We start from the raw sequence: 16,544 nt of genomic DNA on the forward strand, positions 1-16,544 counted from the left end.
GTTAACTATTCTTCCAATCATTTTTTTTATTTCGAACGGTATACCGAACTGTATAAAATCCCTTTATTATCCATTTTAGTGCCGGATCTTGTTAACTATTCTTCCAATCATTTTTTTTATTTCGAACGGTATACCGTACTGTATAAAATCCCTTTATTATCCATTTTAGTGCCGGATCTTGTTAACTATTCTTCCAATCATTTTTTTTATTTCGAACGGTATACCGTACTGTATAAAATCCCTTTATTATCCATTTTAGTGCCGGATCTTGTTAACTATTCTTCCAATCATTTTTTTTATTTCGAACGGTATACCGAACTGTATAAAATCCCTTTATTATCCATTTTAGTGCCGGATCTTGTTAACTATTCTTCCAATCATTTTTTTTATTTCGAACGGTATACCGTACTGTATAAAATCCCTTTATTATCCATTTTAGTGCCGGATCTTGTTAACTATTCTTCCAATCATTTTTTTTATTTCGAACGGTATACCGTACTGTATAAAATCCCTTTATTATCCATTTTAGTGCCGGATCTTGTTAACTATTCTTCCAATCATTTTTTTTATTTCGAACGGTATACCGAACTGTATAAAATCCCTTTATTATCCATTTTAGTGCCGGATCTTGTTAACTATTCTTCCAATCATTTTTTTTATTTCGAACGGTATACCGTACTGTATAAAATCCCTTTATTATCCATTTTAGTGCCGGATCTTGTTAACTATTCTTCCAATCATTTTTTTTATTTCGAACGGTATACCGTACTGTATAAAATCCCTTTATTATCCATTTTAGTGCCGGATCTTGTTAACTATTCTTCCAATCATTTTTTTTATTTCGAACGGTATACCGAACTGTATAAAATCCCTTTATTATCCATTTTAGTGCCGGATCTTGTTAACTATTCTTCCAATCATTTTTTTTATTTCGAACGGTATACCGTACTGTATAAAATCCCTTTATTATCCATTTTAGTGCCGGATCTTGTTAACTATTCTTCCAATCATTTTTTTTATTTCGAACGGTATACCGAACTGTATAAAATCCCTTTATTATCCATTTTAGTGCCGGATCTTGTTAACTATTCTTCCAATCATTTTTTTTATTTCGAACGGTATACCGAATTGTATAAAATCCCTTTATTATCCATTTTAGTGCCGGATCTTGTTAACTATTCTTCCAATCATTTTTTTTATTTCGAACGGTATACCGAACTGTATAAAATCCCTTTATTATCCATTTTAGTGCCGGATCTTGTTAACTATTCTTCCAATCATTTTTTTTATTTCGAACGGTATACCGTACTGTATAAAATCCCTTTATTATCCATTTTAGTGCCGGATCTTGTTAACTATTCTTCCAATCATTTTTTTTATTTCGAACGGTATACCGTACTGTATAAAATCCCTTTATTATCCATTTTAGTGCCGGATCTTGTTAACTATTCTTCCAATCATTTTTTTTATTTCGAACGGTATACCGAACTGTATAAAATCCCTTTATTATCCATTTTAGTGCCGGATCTTGTTAACTATTCTTCCAATCATTTTTTTTATTTCGAACGGTATACCGAATTGTATAAAATCCCTTTATTATCCATTTTAGTGCCGGATCTTGTTAACTATTCTTCCAATCATTTTTTTTATTTCGAACGGTATACCGAACTGTATAAAATCCCTTTATTATCCATTTTAGTGCCGGATCTTGTTAACTATTCTTCCAATCATTTTTTTTATTTCGAACGGTATACCGTACTGTATAAAATCCCTTTATTATCCATTTTAGTGCCGGATCTTGTTAACTATTCTTCCAATCATTTTTTTTATTTCGAACGGTATACCGAACTGTATAAAATCCCTTTATTATCCATTTTAGTGCCGGATCTTGTTAACTATTCTTCCAATCATTTTTTTTATTTCGAACGGTATACCGAATTGTATAAAATCCCTTTATTATCCATTTTAGTGCCGGATCTTGTTAACTATTCTTCCAATCATTTTTTTTATTTCGAACGGTATACCGAACTGTATAAAATCCCTTTATTATCCATTTTAGTGCCGGATCTTGTTAACTATTCTTCCAATCATTTTTTTTATTTCGAACGGTATACCGAATTGTATAAAATCCCTTTATTATCCATTTTAGTGCCGGATCTTGTTAACTATTCTTCCAATCATTTTTTTTATTTCGAACGGTATACCGAACTGTATAAAATCCCTTTATTATCCATTTTAGTGCCGGATCTTGTTAACTATTCTTCCAATCATTTTTTTTATTTCGAACGGTATACCGTACTGTATAAAATCCCTTTATTATCCATTTTAGTGCCGGATCTTGTTAACTATTCTTCCAATCATTTTTTTTATTTCGAACGGTATACCGAACTGTATAAAATCCCTTTATTATCCATTTTAGTGCCGGATCTTGTTAACTATTCTTCCAATCATTTTTTTTATTTCGAACGGTATACCGAACTGTATAAAATCCCTTTATTATCCATTTTAGTGCCGGATCTTGTTAACTATTCTTCCAATCATTTTTTTTATTTCGAACGGTATACCGAATTGTATAAAATCCCTTTATTATCCATTTTAGTGCCGGATCTTGTTAACTATTCTTCCAATCATTTTTTTTATTTCGAACGGTATACCGAACTGTATAAAATCCCTTTATTATCCATTTTAGTGCCGGATCTTGTTAACTATTCTTCCAATCATTTTTTTTATTTCGAACGGTATACCGTACTGTATAAAATCCCTTTATTATCCATTTTAGTGCCGGATCTTGTTAACTATTCTTCCAATCATTTTTTTTATTTCGAACGGTATACCGAACTGTATAAAATCCCTTTATTATCCATTTTAGTGCCGGATCTTGTTAACTATTCTTCCAATCATTTTTTTTATTTCGAACGGTATACCGAATTGTATAAAATCCCTTTATTATCCATTTTAGTGCCGGATCTTGTTAACTATTCTTCCAATCATTTTTTTTATTTCGAACGGTATACCGAACTGTATAAAATCCCTTTATTATCCATTTTAGTGCCGGATCTTGTTAACTATTCTTCCAATCATTTTTTTTATTTCGAACGGTATACCGAATTGTATAAAATCCCTTTATTATCCATTTTAGTGCCGGATCTTGTTAACTATTCTTCCAATCATTTTTTTTATTTCGAACGGTATACCGAACTGTATAAAATCCCTTTATTATCCATTTTAGTGCCGGATCTTGTTAACTATTCTTCCAATCATTTTTTTTATTTCGAACGGTATACCGTACTGTATAAAATCCCTTTATTATCCATTTTAGTGCCGGATCTTGTTAACTATTCTTCCAATCATTTTTTTTATTTCGAACGGTATACCGAACTGTATAAAATCCCTTTATTATCCATTTTAGTGCCGGATCTTGTTAACTATTCTTCCAATCATTTTTTTTATTTCGAACGGTATACCGAACTGTATAAAATCCCTTTATTATCCATTTTAGTGCCGGATCTTGTTAACTATTCTTCCAATCATTTTTTTTATTTCGAACGGTATACCGAATTGTATAAAATCCCTTTATTATCCATTTTAGTGCCGGATCTTGTTAACTATTCTTCCAATCATTTTTTTTATTTCGAACGGTATACCGAATTGTATAAAATCCCTTTATTATCCATTTTAGTGCCGGATCTTGTTAACTATTCTTCCAATCATTTTTTTTATTTCGAACGGTATACCGAACTGTATAAAATCCCTTTATTATCCATTTTAGTGCCGGATCTTGTTAACTATTCTTCCAATCATTTTTTTTATTTCGAACGGTATACCGAACTGTATAAAATCCCTTTATTATCCATTTTAGTGCCGGATCTTGTTAACTATTCTTCCAATCATTTTTTTTATTTCGAACGGTATACCGAATTGTATAAAATCCCTTTATTATCCATTTTAGTGCCGGATCTTGTTAACTATTCTTCCAATCATTTTTTTTATTTCGAACGGTATACCGTACTGTATAAAATCCCTTTATTATCCATTTTAGTGCCGGATCTTGTTAACTATTCTTCCAATCATTTTTTTTATTTCGAACGGTATACCGAATTGTATAAAATCCCTTTATTATCCATTTTAGTGCCGGATCTTGTTAACTATTCTTCCAATCATTTTTTTTATTTCGAACGGTATACCGTACTGTATAAAATCCCTTTATTATCCATTTTAGTGCCGGATCTTGTTAACTATTCTTCCAATCATTTTTTTTATTTCGAACGGTATACCGAATTGTATAAAATCCCTTTATTATCCATTTTAGTGCCGGATCTTGTTAACTATTCTTCCAATCATTTTTTTTATTTCGAACGGTATACCGTACTGTATAAAATCCCTTTATTATCCATTTTAGTGCCGGATCTTGTTAACTATTCTTCCAATCATTTTTTTTATTTCGAACGGTATACCGAATTGTATAAAATCCCTTTATTATCCATTTTAGTGCCGGATCTTGTTAACTATTCTTCCAATCATTTTTTTTATTTCGAACGGTATACCAAACTGTATAAAATCCCTTTATTATCCATTTTAGTGCCGGATCTTGTTAACTATTCTTCCAATCATTTTTTTTATTTCGAACGGTATACCGAATTGTATAAAATCCCTTTATTATCCATTTTAGTGCCGGATCTTGTTAACTATTCTTCCAATCATTTTTTTATTTCGAACGGTATACCGAATTGTATAAAATCCCTTTATTATCCATTTTAGTGTCGGATCTTGTTAACTATTCTTCCAATCATTTTTTTTATTTCGAACGGTATGCCGTACTGTATAAAATCCCTTTATTATCCATTTTAGTGCCGGATCTTGTTAACTATTCTTCCAATCATTTTTTTTATTTCGAACGGTATACCGAATTGTATAAAATCCCTTTATTATCCATTTTAGTGCCGGATCTTGTTAACTATTCTTCCAATCATTTTTTTATTTCGAACGGTATACCGAATTGTATAAAATCCCTTTATTATCCATTTTAGTGCCGGATCTTGTTAACTATTCTTCCAATCATTTTTTTTATTTCGAACGGTATACCGAAATGTATAAAATCCCTTTATTATCCATTTTAGTGCCGGATCTTGTTAACTATTCTTCCAATCATTTTTTTTATTTCGAACGGTATACCGAATTGTATAAAATCCCTTTATTATCCATTTTAGTGCCGGATCTTGTTAACTATTCTTCCAATCATTTTTTTTATTTCGAACGGTATACCGTACTGTATAAAATCCCTTTATTATCCATTTTAGTGCCGGATCTTGTTAACTATTCTTCCAATCATTTTTTTTATTTCGAACGGTATACCGAATTGTATAAAATCCCTTTATTATCCATTTTAGTGCCGGATCTTGTTAACTATTCTTCCAATCATTTTTTTTATTTCGAACGGTATACCGTACTGTATAAAATCCCTTTATTATCCATTTTAGTGCCGGATCTTGTTAACTATTCTTCCAATCATTTTTTTTATTTCGAATGGTATACCGAATTGTATAAAATCCCTTTATTATCCATTTTAGTGCCGGATCTTGTTAACTATTCTTCCAATCATTTTTTTTATTTCGAACGGTATACCGTACTGTATAAAATCCCTTTATTATCCATTTTAGTGCCGGATCTTGTTAACTATTCTTCCAATCATTTTTTTTATTTCGAACGGTATACCGAATTGTATAAAATCCCTTTATTATCCATTTTAGTGCCGGATCTTGTTAACTATTCTTCCAATCATTTTTTTATTTCGAACGGTATACCGAATTGTAAAAAATCCCTTTATTATCCATTTTAGTGCCGGATCTTGTTAACTATTCTTCCAATCATTTTTTTTATTTCGAACGGTATACCGAACTGTATAAAATCCCTTTATTATCCATTTTAGTGCCGGATCTTGTTAACTATTCTTCCAATCATTTTTTTTATTTCGAACGGTATACCGAATTGTATAAAATCCCTTTATTATCCATTTTAGTGCCGGATCTTGTTAACTATTCTTCCAATCATTTTTTTATTTCGAACGGTATACCGAATTGTATAAAATCCCTTTATTATCCATTTTAGTGCCGGATCTTGTTAACTATTCTTCCAATCATTTTTTTTATTTCGAACAGTATACCGAACTGTATAAAATCCCTTTATTATCCATTTTAGTGCCGGATCTTGTTAACTATTCTTCCAATCATTTTTTTATTTCGAACGGTATACCGTACTGTATAAAATCCCTTTATTATCCATTTTAGTGCCGGATCTTGTTAACTATTCTTCCAATCATTTTTTTTATTTCGAACAGTATACCGAACTGTATAAAATCCCTTTATTATCCATTTTAGTGCCGGATCTTGTTAACTATTCTTCCAATCATTTTTTTATTTCGAACAGTATACCGAACTGTATAAAATCCCTTTATTATCCATTTTAGTGCCGGATCTTGTTAACTATTCTTCCAATCATTTTTTTTATTTCGAACAGTATACCGAACTGTATAAAATCCCTTTATTATCCATTTTAGTGCCGGATCTTGTTAACTATTCTTCCAATCATTTTTTTTATTTCGAACAGTATACCGAACTGTATAAAATCCCTTTATTATCCATTTTAGTGCCGGATCTTGTTAACTATTCTTCCAATCATTTTTTTTTATTTCGAACGGTATACCGAACTGTATAAAATCCCTTTATTATCCATTTTAGTGCCGGATCTTGTTAACTATTCTTCCAATCATTTTTTTTATTTCGAACAGTATACCGAACTGTATAAAATCCCTTTATTATCCATTTTAGTGCCGGATCTTGTTAACTATTCTTCCAATCATTTTTTTATTTCGAACGGTATACCGTACTGTATAAAATCCCTTTATTATCCATTTTAGTGCCGGATCTTGTTAACTATTCTTCCAATCATTTTTTTTATTTCGAACGGTATACCGAATTGTATAAAATCCCTTTATTATCCATTTTAGTGCCGGATCTTGTTAACTATTCTTCCAATCATTTTTTTTATTTCGAACGGTATACCGAACTGTATAAAATCCCTTTATTATCCATTTTAGTGCCGGATCTTGTTAACTATTCTTCCAATCATTTTTTTATTTCGAACGGTATACCGAATTGTATAAAATCCCTTTATTATCCATTTTAGTGCCGGATCTTGTTAACTATTCTTCCAATCATTTTTTTTATTTCGAACAGTATACCGAACTGTATAAAATCCCTTTATTATCCATTTTAGTGCCGGATCTTGTTAACTATTCTTCCAATCATTTTTTTATTTCGAACGGTATACCGTACTGTATAAAATCCCTTTATTATCCATTTTAGTGCCGGATCTTGTTAACTATTCTTCCAATCATTTTTTTTATTTCGAACAGTATACCGAACTGTATAAAATCCCTTTATTATCCATTTTAGTGCCGGATCTTGTTAACTATTCTTCCAATCATTTTTTTATTTCGAACGGTATACCGTACTGTATAAAATCCCTTTATTATCCATTTTAGTGCCGGATCTTGTTAACTATTCTTCCAATCATTTTTTTTATTTCGAACGGTATACCGAACTGTATAAAATCCCTTTATTATCCATTTTAGTGCCGGATCTTGTTAACTATTCTTCCAATCATTTTTTTTATTTCGAACGGTATACCGAACTGTATAAAATCCCTTTATTATCCATTTTAGTGCCGGATCTTGTTAACTATTCTTCCAATCATTTTTTTTATTTCGAACGGTATACCGAACTGTATAAAATCCCTTTATTATCCATTTTAGTGCCGGATCTTGTTAACTATTCTTCCAATCATTTTTTTTATTTCGAACGGTATACCGAACTGTATAAAATCCCTTTATTATCCATTTTAGTGCCGGATCTTGTTAACTATTCTTCCAATCATTTTTTTTATTTCGAACGGTATACCGAACTGTATAAAATCCCTTTATTATCCATTTTAGTGCCGGATCTTGTTAACTATTCTTCCAATCTTTTTTTTTATTTCGAACGGTATACCGAACTGTATAAAATCCCTTTATTATCCATTTTAGTGCCGGATCTTGTTAACTATTCTTCCAATCATTTTTTTTATTTCGAACGGTATACCGAACTGTATAAAATCCCTTTATTATCCATTTTAGTGCCGGATCTTGTTAACTATTCTTCCAATCATTTTTTTTATTTCGAACGGTATACCGAACTGTATAAAATCCCTTTATTATCCATTTTAGTGCCGGATCTTGTTAACTATTCTTCCAATCATTTTTTTTATTTCGAACGGTATACCGAATTGTATAAAATCCCTTTATTATCCATTTTAGTGCCGGATCTTGTTAACTATTCTTCCAATCATTTTTTTATTTCGAACGGTATACCGAACTGTATAAAATCCCTTTATTATCCATTTTAGTGCCGGATCTTGTTAACTATTCTTCCAATCATTTTTTTTATTTCGAACAGTATACCGAACTGTATAAAATCCCTTTATTATCCATTTTAGTGCCGGATCTTGTTAACTATTCTTCCAATCATTTTTTTATTTCGAACAGTATACCGAACTGTATAAAATCCCTTTATTATCCATTTTAGTGCCGGATCTTGTTAACTATTCTTCCAATCATTTTTTTTATTTCGAACAGTATACCGAACTGTATAAAATCCCTTTATTATCCATTTTAGTGCCGGATCTTGTTAACTATTCTTCCAATCATTTTTTTATTTCGAACAGTATACCGAACTGTATAAAATCCCTTTATTATCCATTTTAGTGCCGGATCTTGTTAACTATTTATCTCCCCCCTTCCATATAAAGAAAGAATCGAACAGTTAAGAATATACAAATTGTTCAAGGATCAAATACATGATATACAAATGTTAACTTGATCCTAATTGGTTTACATACAATCGATTTTTTTACTAGTATAAAATCTGTACAAAAAGCAATTATAATCGATTGCAATCTTAGTTTTGCCAATGTGGGAACAGCAATTCAAGCAGAACATTTTCCACGAACTAATGTGCTGTGTGTGTGTAATAATACTGATCACTAAGTCTTCAAATTGAGAAAACCCACCATTTTCAGTGGGTTCGGAAAAAGAGTCTAAACTCAAGTTGACCCCAAGCCCGGAATTCTTTAGTAAAAGGCGAAAGAATTTCACGATTAGGATCGGAGTCTAGAGTGATTTGTAAAGAAATTCACATTAATGTGAAATAAATATTTTTTGAAAATACAAAAACACAACAACTGGTCTTTTCAAATTTTACTTTTGAAAAATTAAAAATAATTTTTGTTTCTAATTTTCTTTTACATCACGGTGTTAAGATATACTTAAAAGAAAACATCAATGAAACTCTAATAGGACGAAAAGATATTTCAATTTGAATAATTTACAGATAATCTGACGCATTTATTTGTCAAATTTCACGTTGACATATTTCAAACAATTAAAAAACTCCGCAGCTCAAAACGTTTAGCGCAAGAACTGTCGCATTTCGAGATCAGATGTTTTCAGAACACCACTAAGATCAAGTTAACCCACCCTCTTAAGTTAACCTCCCCCCTTCCTCCTCTATAGCTAGACCAAGCTAAAATCTTTGTCCCCAATAGTTAAATTCTCCAAGGATGTTAACTTGGTCTCACTACTACATTAAGGATGCTATGGAATAATAGTCAACAAGGAACCCCATAATACCTCACAATTACAATAGGTCACAAGCGCATCAGACGCAGAGGAACTTCGGAAAAGTCTGACAAGTTTCTGTGGGATTTTTAGCGAGTTATATTGAACCGGAGCTCTATAACACGATACCCTCTTTGTAAAAGGAGGGAGATAGATTCGGGATCTCTTTTACTAACACCCCTTTTGGTACCTATTAAGAAGATGGTTAAATAGATTCCCTATTAACGAACTGCCACCACTATAAGAACTGGCTTTTTCTAGTTTCTCCTCACCCTGCTCGTAAATTTATCCTGGTCCAAAAAATCAAAGGGGGGACTGAAAAAGAGCCTAAGAACTAGATCAACGGTTAAGCATTTGTGAATTTGTACCGGTCCAAGTTAACATCCTCCATCCAAATGCGTTTAGGGGAGAGGATGTTAACTTGGTTCTGAGTTCGATTTTGCAGCCAATCAGAATAGAGCATTTTACATTCAGCGCGTCGTAGCAAATTTAATTTAAAATGAACGCTGGGGTGGAGGATCATAACTTGGTGGTCTATCTTGAAGTCTATCTGGGGGGGGGGGGGGGGGGGATGTCAACTTGATCTTTTGTACCTAGTAACGAATCTCCCCTTTTACAAAAGGGGATGTAGTTAAAGAGATCCGATCCGAGATTCCTTACTAAGATATGCTTTAAGGTTGTTTTAATTCTTTATAGGGGGTGGCAATACGTTACCCTATCCTTCCATATGGTATGCACTCAGGGGTTGATTTATGTCATAAAATAATAGCCTTTCCCTTTGGTATTATTTTATGACATCGTCCATTTTCGGCTGACCAACCCTAATTTTTCTAAAATGGGGAAATATTTCGGCGCCAAAATATACTAATTTTGATGGGAAAAGCGCGCGGGAAAAACGCAATTTTTTTACCTGTTTTTTTTTAATTTGGCTGCGGAGCTCTACAGCTTTCTGTTGAGAATTCTAATTTTGCTGCGTTTTGATTGGTCAAAAATCGGCTAACTTAATCTACTTAACAATCTCCCTCCTTTCCTCGAGGGGGGGAGGGGATTGTTAAGTAGATCCGTTGAACCTACTGGGAGTGAGGTTGCCGAGGAATGGGAAGCGGACATCTGGACCCACTTGCAGTGTTCTCACTCCGCCGTCCAGAGACACCAGATACCCTCCGATGGCCACTTTGGGGTGAGTCTCAATCAGGGACCACGTGAGCATCACCTGATAATGTCTTCATATATAGCCAGTAAAAAAGAGGGGTATTTTTTGTTTAAGGCCCAAAACTGATCTTCCCGGGTTGACCAAGTTTCAGTCATCTTGAACCTGTGCTGCCCAGCTTCAGTCATATTTCCTAGATGTTGAAGATTTATGAAAGATAGCAAAGAAACTTTAAAACACATCCGGCTTTTTCCAAGATACCTAACCGCCCAAACTACAGGAATATAACCTGAGAAACATGCAAGATGGCTCCGGCAGCTCAACAGAGGAATTCGATTTTCGATGCAATTTTGAAAAGATTTTCAAAACTATTCAAGATTTTTTTCAAGAATCTTCAAGATTTTTCAAAGAATCTTCAAGATATTTAAAGATACCCAAGAAAAATTTCTTATCTTTCTTTCTATAAAATTTCATTAATTAATGAGCGAACACATAGACAACAAATTCGGACTTTGTTTCAAGAAAATTAGCGCCAGTGTTTTGTGATCTTTCTGACCTGAAGGGGATCTAGGTCGCTGATTCGGATGTCTGGCTTGGAGGGCCTTCCGATGGTGATGAAGAACTTGTTCACACTCCTGACTCTCTCGTTGAACACCATGCCATTGGCTGACACCTCGTAGATTGCCACCACGCGGAACCTATCAAAACAGAACAGAGATAATAACTGATCAAATTACATGAAACAAGGCTGATTTAAAATATTCGGACAAAACGAAAAAACTTGAATTTTTGAAAGCGTTTTTCTCAATTTGGGTTTAAAATTAGACAAAAAGTGAAGAGAACAAAAGCTACTTAGAATTTTACCAGAAATAAAATGCTGCAATTTTTTCTACGAAACTCTCAACCAAAAGTTTATCCCAAAAATGGGCCCTTTTGGCTTTTTTAATTAACCAATGATTACGCTGAAATAATCTCGTTAGTAAATGATGAAATTATATCACAAGAAGCTTCTTACATATCCCAACAAAGTTCTAGAAAAGTTAAATCTCCAAAAATTTGCGCAAACTGTGTAAAATTTGTTTTTCAGCTAAAATTTTGTTTTCATTTATAGCAAAAATCACACTTCATGACTATCAAACAAAAATATTGGATTTTATATAATAAAAACACATTTCTTGACTTTCAAGCAAAACTATTTTCTCTTATACAGGTTTTGGAGATTTAACTTTTCTAGAACTTTGTTGGGATGTGAAGGAGGCTTCTTTATGACATAGTTTCGCATCTATTAACAGAGTAGTTTCAGCGTAATTTTTGATTAATCCAAAAAGCCAAAACTATCCATTTTGGGGTAAAATTTTGGTTGAGAATTTCGGAGAAAAAATTGCAGCATATTAATTCTGGTGAAATTCTAAGCAACTTTTGTTTTGTTCATTTTTTGTCTAATCATAACCCTGTTTTTTTTCAAAATTTTGTCAAAATTTGGTCAAAGTGGGGTCTTAATAGTGATTTACGAGAGTTCAGAAAATCAATTGGTCGATCTAAAAAAATGTCGACAAAATTTTTGAAGTTTTTTGAAAGTCCCCCCCCCCCCCCCTCGAGAAAATCATAGATCCGCCCCTGCAATTGGAGAAAAACGCATTTGAAATTTCAAATTTTGTTCATTTTGTCCGGTTACTTTAAATCATCAGCACTGTTTTGTCACATTATAATATTTTTTATTGTTTACAGGGCCATGACCGTGACCAACCTCATCACTTTGATCAATTTTTGATATGTACAAACAGGAAAAATTTGACTAAAAACTTTCTCAAAAAATGATTGACCAGCATCATAACTAAAAAAATTCAACATGCACTTAAACCAATTTCCCTAGTTTCGTCTGCAAGAATACGTGGAAATTTTCCATGACTTTTTATCGAATCACATTTATTGTTTTATTGTTTCATAATTTGTCATCCCGGATAATATTTCTGTTCGGCAGCTCAGAAATCTAAGCTGGATCTCAAATCAACCCTCGCATGTCTCTTGACTCACTTGTACTTGTCGCCCGAGTTGAGACAGGTGAGAGTCGCGGTGTTGTCTTCTCCCGGGAAGGTCCACAGGTGCTGGTAGATCTGGATCTTGCCACTGTCGTCAAACGTCGAGGCACTACAAAAAAACAACGTCGAGGCACTACAAAAAAACTTCTTGGGTAACTGTGTTAACTAATGTGATTTGAAAGAACACTGGCTAAATCTTCTGCTGATTGTTCACCCGTTATTTGTTAGATAATTTTTTGTTGTTACAGTTTGGACAAGTAAAATAATGTTCAGTTAAAGCAACAATTAATTTGAAACAAGAATGAATATCCGATGTGAAACAAGGAAATCTTCCACTTTAGTTGTTTCGCTTCAAGTTCTTTTTAAGAGCAAGGCGTTCATGTAATTAAAATGAATCAGAAGTATTCTGACCTCCTCTCCGAGTCACAGTCGGGTGCGAAGTAAGTGCCCGTCACGTACAACTCATACTCAGTCAGCCTAAAACATCATCAGAGAAGAAGTTAATTATTGAAGAAGTGAACAAGGACAGCCGGTTTCTGTGCAGATAATTAAGAATGTATACTGACTTAAGAAAAGAAACACAAAAAAGAAAAAACTTGAAAAGAAGAGAAAAAAAATTGAAATATATACTTTTTTCCTTTTTAATTCATCTTTTTTTTCTAGAAAGCAAGATTGAATGTGTTAAGATAGCTGAATCAACGTTAAAATTGTAATGGCACCAGCAGATTTAGGGGGGGGGGCAGAAAATCCGCCGCCCCGCCTTCAACTTTGGAGATCAACCTATAAGCCAGTTGTCTGTTTTATCTGGAAACCCAATTAAATCTGACCACAATTATTGCTGCGAAAAAAAAACAGTTTCATATAAAAAACAAGGATAGCCGATTACTGAGCAAGTACCACAGAATGTTACATAAGAAAGATTTTTTTTTTTCAAATTAATGTCGTTTTTGTTCTGCGTGGTGAGATAAAAGGTTCTTCACGAAAGCCTTGAACTTAAGCATACTCGGTACTCATAGTAAAACAGGCATATTGGACAACAGTGTGAGTAAAAAAAATTGACTAGAAGGACAAAAAAATCACTTTTTTGCACAAAAAGTTGAATTTTTGAAGTGTTTGATTACCAAAATTGCTTTCTAAAACTCCAAAAGCTAACTTTATTAGAATAAAAAGAAAACTTCACGGCTTAAGTTCATCATAATTAAACCTTTGTAAGCCTGCTCGATCGCTTTATTTGCTCGAAGTTGGAAAAATATATTATTTTCGATACTGGGACAACTTTTTGAAAATTTTCAGATTTCATTTGAATCACGACGTCAATATGACATGTCACTCGTATCATTCCGATGTGAATAACGCTGATTCGATACCTGAATAAAGACTTCCAGAAAATGCAACTTGATTAGAGCATAGATTTAGATAATATCCGAAGGTGTCAAACACTCCGAAGGCCAAACACCTGCCAAAGATGTCTAGCATTGAGAAGAATGAAATGATTGACAAAAGGAACTATCAAGAACTAAATAGACTTGGATAACTGATTTAGCACTATGACACCGATGATTATTTGTGGTACTTGATTTGAGTGAAAAAAAATGTTGCGACTTTGCACGACTCATGTTGCGACCTTGCACGACTCATGTTGCGACCTTGTACGACCCATGTTGCGACCTTGCGCGACCCATTTTGCGACTTTGCGCGACCCATTTTGCGACTTTGCGCGACTCATGTGGCGACTTTGCGTGACCCTGTTGGACCCTCGGCCCGGAACAATTCGTCCCAATTTTCAATGGTCGGAACAGTAAACTAAAAGTTATAAGAAATGATCGCCATAGGGGAGTGCGCGGTGGATAGAAATTTATTTTGTTCGAAGCTCATACTAGGTTACCGGAACAGACGATTGCATTACCTCAAGATGACGTCATCTGGTTTCACTGCTGTATGTTGTTGGGCAGAAGACGATGAAGTTCCATCGAATCTGCTCAACTTGCGACTGATCAGCTGTTTCTGATTGTTTAGGGGTTTGTTCACCCAATGCACGCGCACTAACCCCTCCTCTTTTTGTTGGACTTGAAGGAAGGGAGGATCCACCCCAGACATGTCAGCTTCTGTCTTGTCTTCCGTGTCCAGAAGATCGCATTTCTAAACAAGGATAGACGATTGCTGAGCAAGTAGCACAAAATTTTTCGACCACATTCTCAGCTTTTTCCCCAGTTAGTGTACTTGCTTCTATGTCGTGTGATGATAGAGCTATTTAAACGCGTAGTTTAGTGAAATTTAGTGAAATAGGCATGAACGATTACGATTGTCTTCAAAAAAGTAGATAAACAAAAAAGATCAAATTTTTGTGTTCACTTTTTAGCACTAAAAACTTGAAATATTTTTGAAAGATTTTTTTTTACCAGGGAAGCGCTATATAAGGCATCCAAATCTTATTTTTTCTATTTTAGCCTAAATTGTTAATTTTTATACATAACGAACGTTACTCGATCGATTTACTCGCTCGAAAAGAGAAGAAAAATCAAAAATTTTGAACCGCTTTTTCTTGACTCAGAAATTTTTTTGAAAATAATTTAATGTCGTTTGAATCACATTTAATAATTGAACCCAGTCCGATGATTATTTCTGGTACCTGATTTTGTGTGGAAAAAAAAAAGAAAAAACTAAAACACACCTCTATATAAAGTTCCTCCCCATTTCAATGGCCGGAGCAATAATTCTAGAAAGATAGCAAATATCGACAATCATACCCTCGATAGACAATCACGAAAATTACCGGGCTGATTAGGAATTAATCCGGCTATTGTTAATTTATCAGCCTTTTGAAAATCATTAAATCAACATAAACATACCTTCAGTTGTTCCCACGAAAGAGGAATCACTTTTTCCTCCATCTCCGCTTCTTCAAAGTCATCCACCGATTCAAACTTACGGAGAGCTCGGTTCTTCCGTTTTTGTTTTTCACCCTGCCCATCTTTCGTCTGTTTGATCGTCGGCTCAAACCCCACTTTCAAATTATCCGACTGTTCCGAATGCCCCATAGGTTCCGACTGTTTTCCAGGGTTCGTAGACTCTCGACTCATAACTCCACTGTTTTCAAAAGTCTCGCTTTCAGACTTTTGACTTGAATTAATTTCAGTTTTTGACAGCACAACTTCTGAAGCTGCCATTTTAAATGAGTAAAAACTATGCAAGAAAAAGCAAAATCACGAACGAGTAAAAAGTGTGTTCATTGAAGTTATCAACTTAGACTGATTTGATCGGCTGAACCACTTTGTGAATACAAACCAGAGGTGGTCTAGATTTGAAATGAAGTTAGACTTCGCTTTTTTGTGCAAATATTAATCTGTCACTTAACTGCTTAATTTGAAATGAGTCTGATGTAATATCAAAAATTAGTTTTAAACTTTTATTTGCTTTTTTCTATTTTAACCCAATTGTATAAAAATGAAGCCGGGGATTGAAAAAAATGTCGTTACATTTAATAAATTTTAGAAGCCTGAATCCTTCGAGAGGTATTTAGTATACAAAAGTATGTTTTCAAAAACTACACACATTCTAGTAACAAGGGTAAACGGTCTAAAAACATCATAAAAAAAGTAAGATCCACGTTTTAAAAAAAGTAAGATCCAATGTTTCTCATTTTTTG

At 33.4% G+C, this 16,544-nt stretch overlaps 1 protein-coding gene and 1 non-coding gene across 5 annotated transcripts in view; both read right to left on the bottom strand.

Moving 5' to 3' along the window:
• LOC134857250 (uncharacterized) overlaps positions 1–16,150 on the bottom strand; it is a 67,667-nt gene extending 51,517 nt beyond the window's left edge. For all 4 annotated transcript variants that reach the window (XM_063873633.1, XM_063873631.1, XM_063873630.1 and 1 more), the window contains exons 1-6: positions 15,748–16,150; positions 14,805–15,037; positions 13,310–13,375; positions 12,894–13,007; positions 11,416–11,557; positions 10,784–10,922 (exon numbers count right to left, since the gene is read on the bottom strand). In XM_063873633.1, coding sequence (XP_063729703.1) covers positions 10,784–10,922; positions 11,416–11,557; positions 12,894–13,007; positions 13,310–13,375; positions 14,805–15,037; positions 15,748–16,065 — 1,012 coding nt within the window. In that variant the 5' untranslated portion in view covers positions 16,066–16,150. The remainder of the gene's footprint in view (positions 1–10,783; positions 10,923–11,415; positions 11,558–12,893; positions 13,008–13,309; positions 13,376–14,804; positions 15,038–15,747) is intronic.
• Positions 9,097–9,211, bottom strand: LOC134857345 (U5 spliceosomal RNA). Its single transcript, XR_010164903.1, has one exon. It is a non-coding gene; the product is annotated as a U5 spliceosomal RNA (small nuclear RNA).
• Positions 16,151–16,544: the final 394 nt, after the last annotated feature.

This window comes from Symsagittifera roscoffensis, chromosome 1 (genome assembly GCF_963678635.1).
Source record: "Symsagittifera roscoffensis chromosome 1, txSymRosc1.1, whole genome shotgun sequence".
Lineage (NCBI taxonomy): Eukaryota > Metazoa > Xenacoelomorpha > Acoela > Convolutidae > Symsagittifera > Symsagittifera roscoffensis.